General features: G+C 38.7%; 2 protein-coding genes across 2 annotated transcripts; one reads left to right on the forward strand and one right to left on the reverse strand.

The window, feature by feature from the left end:
* The first annotated feature begins 5,528 nt into the window (after nucleotides 1-5,528).
* LOC107785386 (pectinesterase-like) lies at nucleotides 5,529-7,919 on the forward strand. The gene is made up of 2 exons (XM_016606677.2): nucleotides 5,529-6,605; nucleotides 7,110-7,919. Exons 1-2 carry the CDS (start codon nucleotides 5,648-5,650, stop codon nucleotides 7,796-7,798), a joined length of 1,647 nt encoding a protein of 548 aa, XP_016462163.2. The 5' UTR covers nucleotides 5,529-5,647; the 3' UTR covers nucleotides 7,799-7,919.
* Nucleotides 7,920-8,356: 437 nt separating this feature from the next.
* LOC107785388 (nuclear transport factor 2B-like) lies at nucleotides 8,357-9,611 on the reverse strand. The gene is made up of 2 exons (XM_016606680.2): nucleotides 8,744-9,611; nucleotides 8,357-8,639 (listed from the first exon to the last, which is right to left on the reverse strand). The coding sequence occupies exons 1-2, from the start codon at nucleotides 9,044-9,046 to the stop codon at nucleotides 8,565-8,567; spliced, it is 378 nt and encodes a 125-aa protein (XP_016462166.1). The 5' UTR covers nucleotides 9,047-9,611; the 3' UTR covers nucleotides 8,357-8,564.
* Between the last annotated feature and the right edge of the window lie 6,357 nt (nucleotides 9,612-15,968).

The raw sequence follows: 15,968 nt of genomic DNA on the forward strand, positions 1-15,968 counted from the left end.
CTTCCCGTTCTTTAGGTACTCGATATATTTGTTCCTCCAATCCCAGGTCAGACTTGTGGAGTTGATTTTGGCGTGGCCTTCTTCGATTACTACCCTTGAAAGTTGTACGACAGTCCCCGAGCTAATCTCGTTATCTTCGACTAATGACCCCAAATTTATAAGGGCACCGGCCTCGCTGTTTTGTTCTCGAGGCACATGGTGTAGGATCCATTCTTTAAACCGATGTAGAGTCACCTGTAGTTTATCCAAGGACCTATGCATTCGATCTTCTCGAACCTCAAAGGTTCTGTTGACTTGGTTTACCACAAGCAGGGAGTCACATTTAGCCTCGATGACCTATGCTCCCAAACCTTTATCTAGCTCGAGACCTGCAATCATGGCCTCACACTCGGCCTCATTGTTAGTTAACTTAGAAGTTTTGATAGCTTGTCTAATTATATTACCCGTGGGTAACTTCAAAATGATGCCTAGCCCTGACCCCCTTCATGTTCGTAGCGTTGTCTAAGAAGAGGGTCCACACCCTTGATGATGTACCCGACTTTAATAATAGTTCTTTTTCGACCTCGGGTATGAGGGCTGGCTTAAAGTCGGCCACGAAGTCCGCTAAGATTTGAGACTTAATGGTCCTTTAGGGTCGATACTCGATATCGTACCAACTGATCTCGATGGCCCATTTGGACAATCGGTCAAAAATTTTGGGCTTATGCAAAATATTGTGAAGGGGATAAGTAGTCACGAAACAGATCGGGTGACACTGAAAATATGGTTTTAATTTGCTAGAGGCACTTATTTGGGCAAGCGCTAATTTTCCTAAGTGTGGGTACCGAGTCTCGGCCTCACCTAAAGTTCGACTAACATAGTAAACAGGAAATTGCGTACCTTTCTCTTCTCAAACTAGGACCCTACTTACCGTGATTTTCGATACTGCTAAGTACAAGTAGAGTTGCTCATCCGTTTTCGGAGTATGAAGAAGTGGCGGGCTCGAGAGGTACCGCTTTAATTCTTCCAATGCATGTTGGCATTTCGGGGTCCATGCAAAATTGTTCTTCTTTTTTAGCAGTGAGAAGAACCTGTGACTTCTATCCGAAGACCTCGAGATGAATCGGCCTAGGTAGTTATGCGCCTTGTTAATCTTTGTACGACCTTAACATTATCCACCACTGTGATGTCTTTGATTGCCTTGATCTTATCGGGGTTGATTTTGATCCCCCGATTTGATACCATAAAGCCAACGAACTTGTCCGAGCCGACCTCGAATGCACATTTCTCCGGGTTGAGTTTCATGTAGTGTTTCCTTAGTATATCGAATCCTCAGCTCGCAATGACTTAACTAGAATATCGTCAATATAAACCTCCATTGATTTACCTATTTGTTCTTCGAACATTCGATTTTGGTAAGCATTGATAAGTGGCACCAGCATTTTTTAGTCCAAACGGCATTGCATTATAACAATAGGTGTCGTACTTAGTGATGAACGAACTCTTTTCTTGATCCTCCGGGTTTATTTGTATTTGATTGTACCCGGAGTAGGCATCGATAAAACTAAGGATCTCATGGCCGGCCGTGGCATCGATCATGCGATCGATATTCGACAGAGGAAAAGGGTTTTTAGGACATGCTTTATTTAAATCTTTATAGTCAGGATATTTTTAGGGACTACGACTACGTTTGCTAACCATTCAGGATATTTTACTTCTCGAATGGATCCTATTTTGAGAAGTTTGGCTACCTCGTCCTTGATGAATGCATGTTTTACCTGGGACTGGCCCCTTTTTCTTTTATTTTACCTGGCGAAACTTCGGGTCCAAGCTCAATCGATGTGTAGTGATATCTGGCAGGATCCCTGTCATATCTAGGTGGGACCAAGCAAAACAATCCATATTATTGATAAGTCGAGGCTGGTGGTTGTGATTGCTATTTATCTTCCTATTTTCCTTTGGACTCTGATCCCTTTATTGACGAAAGCGCCGATACCGGTATTACTTCGTCGACCGCGAACATCTCTATGGCAGCATGTTGTTCCCCATACACTGTTTTTACTCCATCCAGTGTTGGGAACTTCAGTATTTTGTGAAGGGGTGAGGGTACCACCCGCATGTTGTGAATCCAGGGTCTTCCGAGTAGTGCGTTGTATCTCATATCACCCTCGATCATATGGAACTTTGTTTCTTGAATAGTTTTGGCTACATTTTCTTGTAGGATGATTTCACCTTTAGTTGTTTCACTCGCTATGTTGAATCCATTGAGAATTCGAGCTGGGGGTATAATATGATCATGTAGGCCGAGCTCCTTCACGACCCTCAATCGAGTAATATTGGCCAAGCTTCCTAGATCAATCAAAACACGTTTAACCTGAATTGTATTTATAAGGATAAAGATTACCAAAGCATAATTGTGGGGTGGTGAGATCCCTTATGATTCCTCATCATTGAATGATAAAGTGCCTTCTAGCACATAGTCTCGAGCACGTTTTTCCCTAGTGATTGATACTTTAGTGCGTTTGAACACGGGCCCTTGTGTAATATCGACCCCACCCACGATCATGTGAATCACGTGTTGTGGTTCTTCCTACTCGTTTTTTCTGTTTGCATCCCTGTCTCTGAAATGGTTTTTAGCTAGGTCGCTCAAGAATTCTCGAAGGTGACCCTCGTTGAATAGACGGACCATCTCCTCCCTTAGTATTCTGCAGTCTTCGGTTCTATGACCATGTATTCCATGGTATTTGCATATTTTATTGGGGGTTCTTTAGGATGGATCGGTTTGTAGAGGTCTAGGCTATCTAGTATCTTTGATACTCCCAATGGCTGACACAATACCTGATGTGTCGATGCTGAAGTTGTATTCTGATAATCGTGGTGCTTCTGCGGGATCGGCATGTTTATCGAAGCCACATTTGCTCATGACCCCTCGAGAGCTCTGTCCTCAATCGTTCCTTCGATCATTTCGGACGAGATTGAGTCCTGGGCCGTTGTTTCTACGATCTGCATTATATGGTTGAGATAGCCCAAAAGTATAACTTAGTGGTCAAGGGGGGTTCTCTGTCGATATCCCTTTGTGTTCTACCGACGGGCCTATTTGGATAAACTCAACCGGAAGAGGTCCCCAATTGATCAAACTCGACCCTGATCTTTGACTGGTACCGATTATGTACATCGGCCTAGGTTACCGCTAGATATTCAATTAAATTCTGCTTTAGTTGTCGTGATGCCACCGAACTTCAAAAAATTCAATCCATGAGTAAAGGCTTGAACGGCCCAATCGTTTGTGACCCATGGTAGTTCCATGCGTTACACCTGGAACCGAGATACGAATTCCCTCAACATTTCGTTGTCTTTTTATTTCACCTTGAAGAGGTCTGACTTCCTAGTTGCAACATGTATTGCTCCGGTATGTGCCATTACGAAGGAGTCTGCAAGCATGGCGAAGGAATCGATGGAATTAGGCGGTGAATTGTAGTACCATATCATTGCTCCTTTAGACAAGGTTACTCCAAATTTCTTCAAGAAAACAGATTCAATCTCATCGACTTCCAAGTCATTCCCTTTTATTGCGCATGTATAAGAAGTGACATGCTCATTAGGGTCGGTGGTCCCATTGTACTTAAGAATTTCTGGCATTTAGAATTTCTTCGGATTGAGATTCGGAGTCGCACTTGGAGGGAAAGGCTTCTGTACGAATTTCTTTGAATCCATACCCTTTAGAATCGGCGGTGCCCCCGGTATTTGGTCAACCCGGAAGTTGTATGAATCTACTTTCTTGTCATTTGCCTCTATTTTTTTTTCTCCAGATTCAATCCGTTTAGTGAGATCCTCGAGCATTTTCATAATGACGGGACCAGTCCCCGATCCGTTGGCGTTCAACCTTTCCGGCAAATGCTCGGTCCTGTGAAGGACTTCTGGTTCGATCCTACTTGGTGTTCGGTATTGATTTTGTAGTTGTGCTATAACGGCTTGTTGAGCCTGTAACGTTTCGAATATCAATTGGAGGCTAACTCCACCATCTTCTCCGCCCTGCGTACCTCGAACACCTGATCAAACTTCTCTACCTTCGGGATCAACGCCCAAATTTACATCTAGGGCGACATGTGAACGGACATCGACGAGATTTGCAATTGGTACTCCCTCGAGGTCAGCCTGAGGCACCTCGATTCTCGGGGCGACTATATTGTCATTTTTTCCGTAAAATCCGAGGCCGTTGTCACCATGTGTATGCGCTACTTGTAAGTTTGAGATGTTTATCCTGAAAATAAAGATTCTTATGAGAACAAGTGTAAAACAGTATGTGTTATCGGAATCAGTATTAAGCAATCACTATTATCCTTGGCCCACGGTGGACGCCAAACTGTTTACCCTTAAAATTGGATAACAATTAAACTTATAATGAGGTACTAAGGACACGTGATTTCACTTAATACCAATTGATAAATATGAAGATTAATAACATAAATAAACTATAAAGTAAAGCAAACCAGTGTTAGAACGGAACTCAGCTCTCGAGTTTGGATACCCTTGAACAGGTTGATGCAAGAATAATTAAAATATAACAAGCTGATGAACAATAGTATAAACGAGAAAGAGAATTATATTGCTTTTATATATGTGAACAATGTTCTTTACAAATGAATAGAACCCCCCTTTATATAGTAGAGGAATTTCACTTATGGTATAATTCTAATTACAGATTGAAATCCCATGATTAGCTAATTAATCGTTTCTGATTTGATCCATTCCGAGATTTATGCCATGATCCTAAACCAGTCACGGATATCTCGCATTTGTGTTATTGTGCTATCTTCGATCTTGCTCGATGTCTGTCTCATTTGGCTTCGATCGCTACTAGCCTCGATCTCGACAGGTACCTCGATTCTGAACTCGGTACCTTATCCTCGTGATTTAGTCTATTCCGTTACGAGGCCGTCCTTCGATGCAACCTCCCGGTCTCGGTCAAATAGTAGAATCGGGTGGGCCCGGATTTGTGTGTATATATATATATATATATATATATATATATATATATATATATATATATATATATATATATATATATATAGTGTGTGTGTGTGTGTGTGTGTGTGTGTAAAATCTCTATGAAAAATATCAATATATAACTTGATAAATATAATAGTAACATGTTATTACATGTTAAATCACACTAATAATGTAAAAAATATTTCTATTATATTGTGTGTATATAGCTTACATTAAAACACACTTATACTAGCAAGTAGCGATGCACATCCGGTCAAAATGGAGTACTAGGTGTCCATTTATAGACTAACCGCACGTACATGCTATGTCATGAAAAGAAAAAGATCGACAAAGAAAAAGATCAAAAGAAACCAATCCATGCACTCATTTAAGGACTGACTTTAGCGTTAGGAAAACAGATTGCCTGTATTTCACACTCACATGTGTCAAACATTTATTATAATAATAATAACCTGAACTTTTCCTCACCACCTAAAAGTAAACTAAAGTAGCTTTATTAAATTGTGCTTTAATTTAAGTACTTTTTCTTTGTATGTTAAATGTTAAAATTATAACGAGCATTGGCCATTCTTGGTTTTTTAAGTCTATATAAGAACACCGGCAGTCAGAAGATGATCCGTAGATCAAACTGAAGCTCACTACACACTTGTACTAAGTCATGGCTACTAATTCCTCTCAACCATTGTTAGACACTCTCACAACAAAATCCTCCTCCTCTAAAGCTCTCTATGTTCTTCTCTCCTTTGTTGCTATTGTGGGCTCAGTTGGATTAGTTTCAATCTGGACCATCAATAGCAGCAGCCCATCTCTTTCTTTGATAGCCCATGTTTGTGATCGTGCCCAAGATCAACCATCTTGCTTGGCCATGGTGTCTGAGGTTGCACCTACTGGTGTGATGGATACAAAAACAGTGGATTTACTACAGATGGTTTTACATAAATCATCGTTAAAAATCCATGAGGCGATCGATTTAGTGAGAAATGTGAACAGTAGGATTAATAATGACAAGGAGCAAGCAGCTCTAGCAGATTGTCTAGAGTTAATGGATTTGTCAAGGGACAGATTAATGGACTCCATGATGTCACTTGGGAACTTATCGACCCAAGTTCATTTTGATGTCCATACATGGCTAAGTAGCATTCTGACTAACCATGTTACTTGCAAAGATGGGCTAAATGGACTGGTCCAGTCCATTATGGAGCCCATGTTGAAGGATTTGATAACAAGGGCAAAGACTTCCTTAGCCTTGATGGTTAAAATGGCACCAGTCAAAACCATGGATCTTCCATCAGTTACTGATGGATTGCCATCATGGGTTACTCCTAATGACAGAAAGCTTTTGCAACTTTCTGCAAATGCCATAAAAGCCAATGTAATAGTGGCAAAAGATGGTAGTGGAAAATATAAGACTGTAAAGGAAGCAGTTGCATCTACTCCAGATAATAGCAAGACTCGGTATGTTATATATGTGAAAAAAGGAATATACAAAGAGAATGTTGAGATTGGGAAAAAGAAGAAGAATGTTATGCTTGTTGGTGATGGCATGGATGCTACTATTATCACTGGGAGCTTGAATTTTGTGGATGGCTCAACAACCTTCAAATCTGCCACTGTTGGTAAACATCTCCTTTCTCTCTATTGTTTTGACTGACTTAGTACTATCATTTTTGAAAAATGGAAGCTTTGTAATCCAACAAATAGTCCATTGGACAATTTTTGGTAAATGTTTCTTCAAGAAAAGGTTTATGCAGAAAAACCTGTTCGAAAAGCTGGAATCTTGAAGATTTGCGGTTGAAAATAGAATTCTTTAACAAAAAGTCCTAAAATTGTTTGTGGGATAACAGTTTTCTTACAATATATTTTTGGAACAATAGTGTTTCCAAGGATAGATGCTGTGTATCAATTGGGGCTTGAACAACTTTTTGGTGGTGATAACATATGCAACCTCTAATCTTTGAATGTCACCAATGGGCTTTAGGCCGAAGCTATGGTATCTCAATTCCGAATTCAACTAATGAGAACCTAATTTATTTTAATGCAGCTAATGAAAATTTTCTTTCTCAATTGGGGCTTGACTTCTTTTTTAAATTTGGTTGCGTAACATTTTTTCTTAAATGCAGCTGCTGTTGGGGATGGATTCATAGCCCAAGATCTGCAGTTTCAAAACACAGCAGGACCATCAAAACACCAAGCAGTAGCACTTCGAATTGGAGCAGATCAATCAGTCATCAATCGTTGCAAAATAGATGCATTCCAAGACACCCTCTACACTCACAGCCTTCGTCAATTCTATAGAGATTGTTACATCGCTGGCACTGTTGATTTCATCTTTGGTAATGCTGCAGTTGTGTTCCAAAACTCAAAAATCGCAGCACGAAAGCCCGGGAGTGGACAAAAGAACATGGTTACAGCTCAAGGTCGTGAAGATCCAAACCAAAATACAGGAACTTCAATCCAAAATTGTGACATTATTGCTACCTCAGACCTAGCATCAGTGAAAGGGTCGGTTAAGACATATTTAGGCCGTCCATGGAAAGCGTACTCACGAACTGTATTTATGCAGTCCAATATTGGAGACCATATTGATCCAGAAGGTTGGTCAGTATGGCAAGGCGATTTTGCCTTGAAAACTTTATATTATGGTGAGTATATGAACAAAGGACCTGGAGCTGGAACTAGTAAGAGAGTGAAGTGGCCCGGTTATCATGTTTTAAGTGCTTCAGAGGCGACGAAATTCACAGTAAGTCAGCTGATTCAAGGAGGAGTATGGTTGAAATCTACTGGTGTCGCTTACACTGAGGGCTTGTGAGAAACCTGTTTCATTAATCATGTTCAAGTATTGCTAGTTTCTGAGCCGTAGTATTTTCAGTTGTTGGTTGTAATGTTGTTTTTCGTAATAGCATATTCTGCTGTTGTTTTGGTTCAATAAAGTAAACGACTATCACTAATCATGATATATTGAGAAATATGGCTTAGTTTATTTTATATAATGATGCTAAAAGCTTTGGAACATAAAAGATCATAAATTGATACTCAACTGCAAATTCTTTATCCAATATATGCATCTGCGATCCACTACTTTTTCTTTCTTTTTAAAAAAAGGGTCAACTCAAGTGATTTTTGCCAGAGACATGGAAATGTATTGTAATGTTAAACACTCCAGCTAGCAGAGAGTGGCGCCGTGAAGAAATAAGAATATCACCAATAAATTAAATGGTGCATACGTTTATATTTCAACCAAACTTGAATTTGGACCTTTTGATCTTAGCATATGCAACTCATCTCACCACACAAGTCTTGACCTGTTCAATCAAATTATTGTATAGTCTTGTAGGAAATGACTCCATGCTTTAAGTTTGCCAGAATATGAAGGCAAAAGACAAAAGTTGAAGTGGTCGCAAATTGAATAAATGACATCCGATATTACAAAAGCAATTAGCAAATCAACAATGTGGTTAAGGAAGCACCACACCAATTCAAATTACAGCAAATGATTTTCTCTCTTCAACATTTCCTTCACATTAACACTAGTTTTCTTTTCTCTTGATCAACATTTTCTCCACACAAATGCTAAATTAGCCATAGTTGAGGCGAAATATGTCATTCTGCACAAAGAAGCTTCCTTCTACAGTTGGAATCAAGTGAAACATCTGCAGAAAATACATTGCAAACAAGATGTTTAGCCTTATTTTTTTTCAAGTAGTTCATCATTCCGGTCAGATAACATATATGGAGGAAAGAGAGAAAGAGAGACCTGGCTAAACCTCAGGGGATGGTCCTCTCCAAGAAGTTGAATGCTACCACTGACAAAGACTATGATCGCTCCGGCAAAGGCCGAAGGTTGAGAATCAATGGTGCTAATCACATGCCTGCATTGTCCAAAGGGCAATGCATTAAGCTTAGAAGAGATATCTTCACTTCCGTGCAACTTTTGGCCCTCAAATGAGAGCATTGAACTTGGTTGATACAGAGTACTAATCGAAGATCGATCATTGTCGAAAAGATTGTAGTAGTGATCCACAAATGCTCTTCCTACCAATTCTAATTGTTGTTCCATTTCTTCTTTCAAATTCTCAACTAATTTTCAATGTCTTATTTAAATTTCAAGCACAAAGAGGGCAACGTTTGAGAGAATATAAGAAAGTAAATGGTTTGGCTATCAAGGAAAGAATATATATAGAAAAAGGAAAATGTAAAGGAGAATCTAAGCTGCTGCATGGATACGCAAGTTCATGAAAAAGGGGAAACAAAACAACAGGAAAAGTCTTAAAGAATTGAAATTCATATGCACCTTTTTTACACAACGAAGGAAAAGGAAAGATGGGGTTGTTAAAAACTAGCAAGATCTACTGAAGCAAACCGACCATCAGGCTTTTTGGCCAACAAAATTTTTTCTTCTTTTAAAGTTTTTTGCTGCACATATATGTGACTGAAGGAAGCGATAGGGTGAAATTGGCTTGAGAATGGGAGCAACAACAGAACGCTACACATGAAATGATGACTAGATTGCAGTACGGGTCACTAAAGATTGCTCAAAAGAATATATTCTTTGCTGAACAATGACCAACTTTACATCTAAAAGTGAAAACACGCTTGCCACCCACTTCCCCTTTTATGCCAGAAAAAAACATAAGGTGGACGGTGGACCTCAAGAGCTTAATCAGCATATCCCAGATCAAAGTTAATGATATAACATTTCATCTTTCTCTATCTTTCTTGATGGTAGAGTAGTTCTTAAGCAACATTTCTTAAAAAAATATGCATCTAAATATAACTTATATCACCATTTTCAAGAAAGACAACTACTCTAATTCGTTTTTTCCTTACTCTGTTTATGGAATCATTTTTGTCAATAGCCATGTCGAAAGGTCTCTCTGCAACAATAGCATAATATTGTGGCCAAGTATAAGAAGTCATAAAGAAGACTGATAATCTTATATGATCGCCGAGGTTTTGGAGCTATTAATAAAAAATTGTTCAAATGAGATTAAGATAGTGGTTTCGAAACAACATAATGTTACACATTGGTTCCCTCGGATCTTATGATGAACAATCAATAAGCCACTGAATCCCCCTATATGAAATGCTTATAATTCAAGTAATTTTATTTACTTCCTCCTTGCTATTCCAATTGAAAGTGTTGATAAGTGTATAAGGAATATTTGCTTATCCTCCACTTTTACATCCTACAACAAACAAACAACAACATACCCAGTATAATCCCACAAGTGGGGTCTGAGGAGGGTAGTGTGTACGCAGACCTTACCCCTACCTGGAGAGGTAGAGAGGCTGTTTCCGATAGACCCTCGGCTCAAGATAAGGCCACTTTTACATCCTAACCAGGGGAAATAGCACTTATATTTCCTCTTTTATATCCGGTCTAGCTATCTATCCCTTCTTGTTACCATCCAAGGAGAAATATGTTCAGCTAACAAGAACATTATATCAGCCTTATTTTGCGCCTTAGTACCTTAAAAACACACATTAGCTTTCCTCTCTTTTATAGAAAGTTCAATTTACATACTCAGATTTATGACAGAAACAAGTTTCCAGAAAATTACTAGTAGAAATTTGGGTTAGTAAGCAAAAGAAGGAAGTATTAGTCACAGTTCAGAAGTAAAAGATCCAAGGACCATCCTTCTCTCGTCTAGGACCTTTCAAAGTACTATATGCAAAATTGCAATTAATTAAATGCAAAGAAATTTGTTAGACATATGGAAAAGAAAAGAGCATGTCAACAACTATTCAAGTTATCACCCCTTTTTTGCTTTAATTGAAGTGTAGTGTACCATTTTCCACAGCAAATGTTATGTCAAAGTAATCCAAGATATGCAGCATCAGAATCAAGCAGATAAAATTCCTATGCCACTTACATACCGATTTACCTTCTGCGGGAAAAGAATATGAAAGTGCCTATTCCTCAAAACTCAAGAAAAGCAACTGCCAGGCTCTAAACCTCAAAAGTCTATGTGATCCCACCAAAATATATCAGCTGTTTCTGATTTTAATTAGTCAACCTTTTATACTTTCTACTCTTCTTTTTCTCCCAGATATCAGATTCTTTGCCTTGTCTGACAACTGATGCTAACTTCTTTAGCTCTCCAAGTGAGGCCGCTCTCCATAATCATACCATATGGTTTTAATTTGCTAAAGACTAGTGCTGGTGGTTGGAAGGTAAATATCCCTTTCTTGGTGCTAATGTCTGCTAAAAACCAATATAAATTTATGGAAGGCCTCTCACCTCCTAGGGGTGGCAACTCCAGGTCTTTAACTATTTACACAATAATTACCCTCATCTTGCCTGAATTATGATAAACAATTTACATATTAGGCACTTAAATGGATGCTAATAAGTGGTGATCACAGTCTGTGATGATTGTTATTCCCGCCAATATTGCTGTATTTGTAAATAATAATTCTGCAAAATATAAGTTAACGTAATGAAACAGTAATTAATTCGAGCCCACTGAATTCACAGTGTTTCCTTAAGGAATTTAATCCCCTCCTAGTACCCAAGGTAATGGATTATTTCCTCCCAGGATAGAACGAATCACACGCTGGTGTAGCGGTACTTCAAACCCCAGTGTTTAAGCGAACACAAAGTTCGGTAGCAAATCACACTTACAGTTGCTTTGTTTGAAGTTAAAAAACAATGCAGAACGAGGGAGTAGAAACTCAGAAAATCGTATGGAAATGCTGAGAGGAAGGAATGCAATGTATAGCCAAATCTGTTGAGCGATTTCAGTTTGTGTCTTGTGTGTTGTGTTGTTGAGTGTCTTTCTTCAATATCTGCTGCACATATATATAGCAGCCAGTGTTGAAGAAGACCAAACGTCCACCCTCTATGGTGGAGCAAGCATTAGCTTGTTTGTGGAGCAAGCACATTCATGTTTGTGGAGCAAGCACATTCATGTTTGTGGAGCAAGCACATTCATGGTGGGAAGAGCATTAGGCGGCTGCCAAATGGTCAATACACGGATTGAAAAATATCCGTTATAAATGCGGATAATCTTACGTTAATATTTACTATTAACAAATAAATTTGGTCCAAAAAATTAATCAATCAATCGATCATTTGACCAAATCCAAATCCGAAACCGAAGCCGAAGCCGAAGCCGTAGCCGTAGCCGAAGCCGAGCCGAGCGAGCGACGACGACGACGACGGCGCGAGGCTTGCTTTTTTTTTAACTCTTTAAGAGCTACAAGAAGAGCAATTATATATACACCCACCAAAAATCTCTTCCTCTTCCAATATGGGACAATGTCTCATTGTCAAGAGGGGAAAATTTAAAATTTTACTCAAAAATTTTATTTTCCTTCCATTTCCCATTCACCCTCATTTTAAGACTATTTCATCTTAAAAATTAAAACCTCAATAATCCCCCACATGAATGGGGAATGGCTATATCACGGAAGTATGCATGAAAAAACGGTGTGATTTACAAGCAAGGATTAATCGCATCTGGATAAGTAGGTTTCCCTTTGAACTTTCCGTAGTAAACTTATGTCGGATATACTCGGTCAATCGGTAGATTTGATATCTTTGAACCGTCGATCTTTGGTGTATACCTAGACAACCATAAGTCACACAATCAACCCTTAACCGTCTTTGGTTCTCATTGTTGTGTTCGTTTCAGCCATGAACACCGCCTGGTTTCATAAGTGCGTAGGGAACTGGCCTTACAAAGTTCTCCTTGAAGCGGCTAACACTTCACACTTACATAGGTGATTCCTAAACGTGGCATCCTGTAAATACACTATTTGATATACCCCGTATCAAATTTAGAAATTATTAAAAAGCCTTAATGCTTTATCCTTGGTACTGAACATTGTCTCATCACGAGAACGGACTAAAATTTTATTTGACAATGTTGAACCGTCATTAATAACTTTGTTTGATCTCCTTGAACCTAGATCTTAGGATCTCCAGTCTTCTAGGTAGAGTTACCGCCACAATGACTTGTTCTCGGCCATAGCCCCATTCCCCTTGATGATTTCTCAACTACCTCTCTAGTTAGGCCTTTTGTAAGTGGATCCGACACATTATCACTTGACTTTACATAGTCAATCGTGATAATTCCTCTAGAGAGTAATTGCCTAACGGTTTTATGTCTTCGTCGTATATGACGAGATTTACCGTTATACATAACGCTCCCAGCCCTTCCAATTGCCGCTTGACTATCACAATGTATGCATATTGGTGCCAACGGTTTGGGCCAAAATGGAATGTCTTCCAAGAAATTCCGGAGCCATTCAGCTTCTTCACCGGCTTTATCTAAGGCTATGAATTCAGCCTCCATTGTAGAGCGGGCAATACATGTTTGTTTGGACGACTTCCAAGATACCGCTCCTCCACCAATAGTGAATACATATCCACTCGTGGACTTAGAATCAGTTGAACCGGTGATCCAATTTGCATCACAATATCCCTCAATCACCGCAGGGAAATTACTGTAGTGCAATTCAAAGTTCTGGGTATGTTTTAAATATTACAAAACTCGTTTCATTGCCATCCAATAAGATTGGCCTGGATTGCTCGTATATCGACTCAGTTTACTTATAGCACAAGCTATATCTGGTCGTGTACAATTCATGATATACATTAAGCATCCCAACACACGAGCATAATCCAATTGTGATATGCTTTGGCCTTTATTCTTTGCTAATGCAAGATTCACGTCAATTGGAGTCTTTGCAACTTTAAAGCCCAAGTGCTTGAATTTTTCAAGTACTGTCTTAATATAATGAGATTGTGACAATGCCAGACCTTGAGGAGTCTTATGGATCTTAATTCCCAGAATTAAATCAGCATCTCCCAAGTCTTTCATATCAAACTTGTTATTGAGCATATGCTTAGTAGCATTTATGTTGGCAATGTCATTACTCATTATCATCATATCATCCACATATAGGCAAACAATGACTATGTAATTTGGAACATTTTTAATGTACACACATTTATCACATTCATTTATCTTAAAACCATTTGACAACATTGTTTGGTCAAATTTCGCATGCCATTATTTGGGTGCTTGTTTTAGTCCGTAAAGAGACTTAACAAGTCTACATACCTTCTTTTCTTTACCTGGAACCACAAACCCTTCAGGTTGTTCCATGTAAATTTCTTCCTCCAACTCTCCATTTAAGAAGGTCGTCTTAACATCCATTTGATGAATTTCAAGACCATACACTGCAGCTAACGCTACTAACATCCGTATGGACGTAATTCTTGTAACTGGAGAGTATGTATCAAAGTAGTCTAGACCTTCTCGTTGTCTATACCCTTTGACTATGAGTCTTGCCTTGAATTTATCAATAGTGCCATCATCTTTGATTTTTCTCTTAAAAATCCATTTAGAACCCAAAGGTTTATTTCCAGGAGGAAGATCAACCAATTCCCATGTATGGTTGTTCAATATGGATTCTATTTCACTATTGACTGCCTCTTTCCAAAACAATGATTCCGAAGAAGTCATAGCTTCTTTAAATGTTTGAGGCTCATTCTCCAATAAGAAAGTCACAAAATCTGGTCCAAATGAAGTAGATGTTCTTTGACGTTTACTACGTCTTGGATCCTCCTGATTACATGTACTTTCTTTTGTTTCTTCCTGAGGTCGTTTAGATCCTTCACCAAACGACTCACATTCCTTTTTATACGGATATATATATTTTCAAAGAACTCAGCATTATCTGATTCTATAACCGTATTTTTATGAATGTCGGGATTTTCTGATTTATGAACCAGAAATCGATATGCTTTACTATTTGTCGCATATCCTATGAAAACACAATCAACGATTTTCGGTCCTATCTTTACCCTTTTGGGTTTAGGAACTTGCATTTTTGCCAAACACCCCCACACTTTAAAATAATTCAAGTTGGGCTTCCTTCCTTTTCATTTTTCATATGGAATGGATTGTGTTTTGCTATGGGGCACTCGATTTAATATTCGATTAGCCGTAAGAATGGCTTCCCCCCACAAGTTCTGTGGCAAACCAGAACTTATCAACAACACATTCATCATCTCCTTTAATGTGCGATTCTTTCTTTCCGCAATCCCATTAGATTGGGGCGTGTAAGTTGCTGTTGTTTGATGAATAATTCCATATTCTAAATATATTTCTTCAAAAGGAGATTCATATTCACCACCCCTATCACTTCTTATCATTTTTACTTTCTTGTTAAGTTGCGTTTCAACTTCATTTTTGTATTGCCTGAATGCGTCTATTGCTTCATCTTTACTATTCAGTAAGTAAACATAGCAATATCGAGTACCATCGTCAATAAAAGTTATGAAATACTTCTTTCCACCGCGAGATGGTATTGACTTCATGTCACAAATATCTGTGTGAATTAAGTCTAAAGGATTTGAATTCCTTTCAACTGACTTATAAGGATGTTTAACATACTTAGATTCCACACATGTTTGACATTTTGATTTTTCGCATTCAAACTTGGGCAGTACTTCCAAGTTAATCATTTTTCGCAAGGTTTTATAATTGACATGACCCAAACGTACATGCCATAAATCATTTGACTCAAGTAAGTAAGAAGAAACTGAAATATTATTATTGTTTTCCACAACCATTACATTCAGATTGAAAAGGCCCTCGGTGAGGTAACCTTTTCCTACAAATATTTCATTCTTACTAATGACAACCTTGTTGGACACAAAAACGCACTTAAAACCGTGCTTAACAAAAAGTCCAGTAGAGACTAAATTCTTTCTCATTTCGGGAATATGAAGGATATTGTTCAAAGTCATGACCTTGCCAGAAGTCATTTTCAGAAATATCTTCCCATATCCTTCAACTTTTGCTGTTGAAGCATTTCCCATATAAACTGTCTCTCCGGGTCCAGCAGGAGCATAAGTAGCAAAAGCTTCTCTAACTGCACAAACATGGCGAGTGGCTCCTGAATCAAACCACCACAGTTTAGGATTTCCCACCAAGTTACATTCAGAAAGCATGGCACACAAG

Source organism: Nicotiana tabacum, chromosome 17 (genome assembly GCF_000715075.1).
Source record: "Nicotiana tabacum cultivar K326 chromosome 17, ASM71507v2, whole genome shotgun sequence".
Classification (NCBI taxonomy): domain Eukaryota; kingdom Viridiplantae; phylum Streptophyta; class Magnoliopsida; order Solanales; family Solanaceae; genus Nicotiana; species Nicotiana tabacum.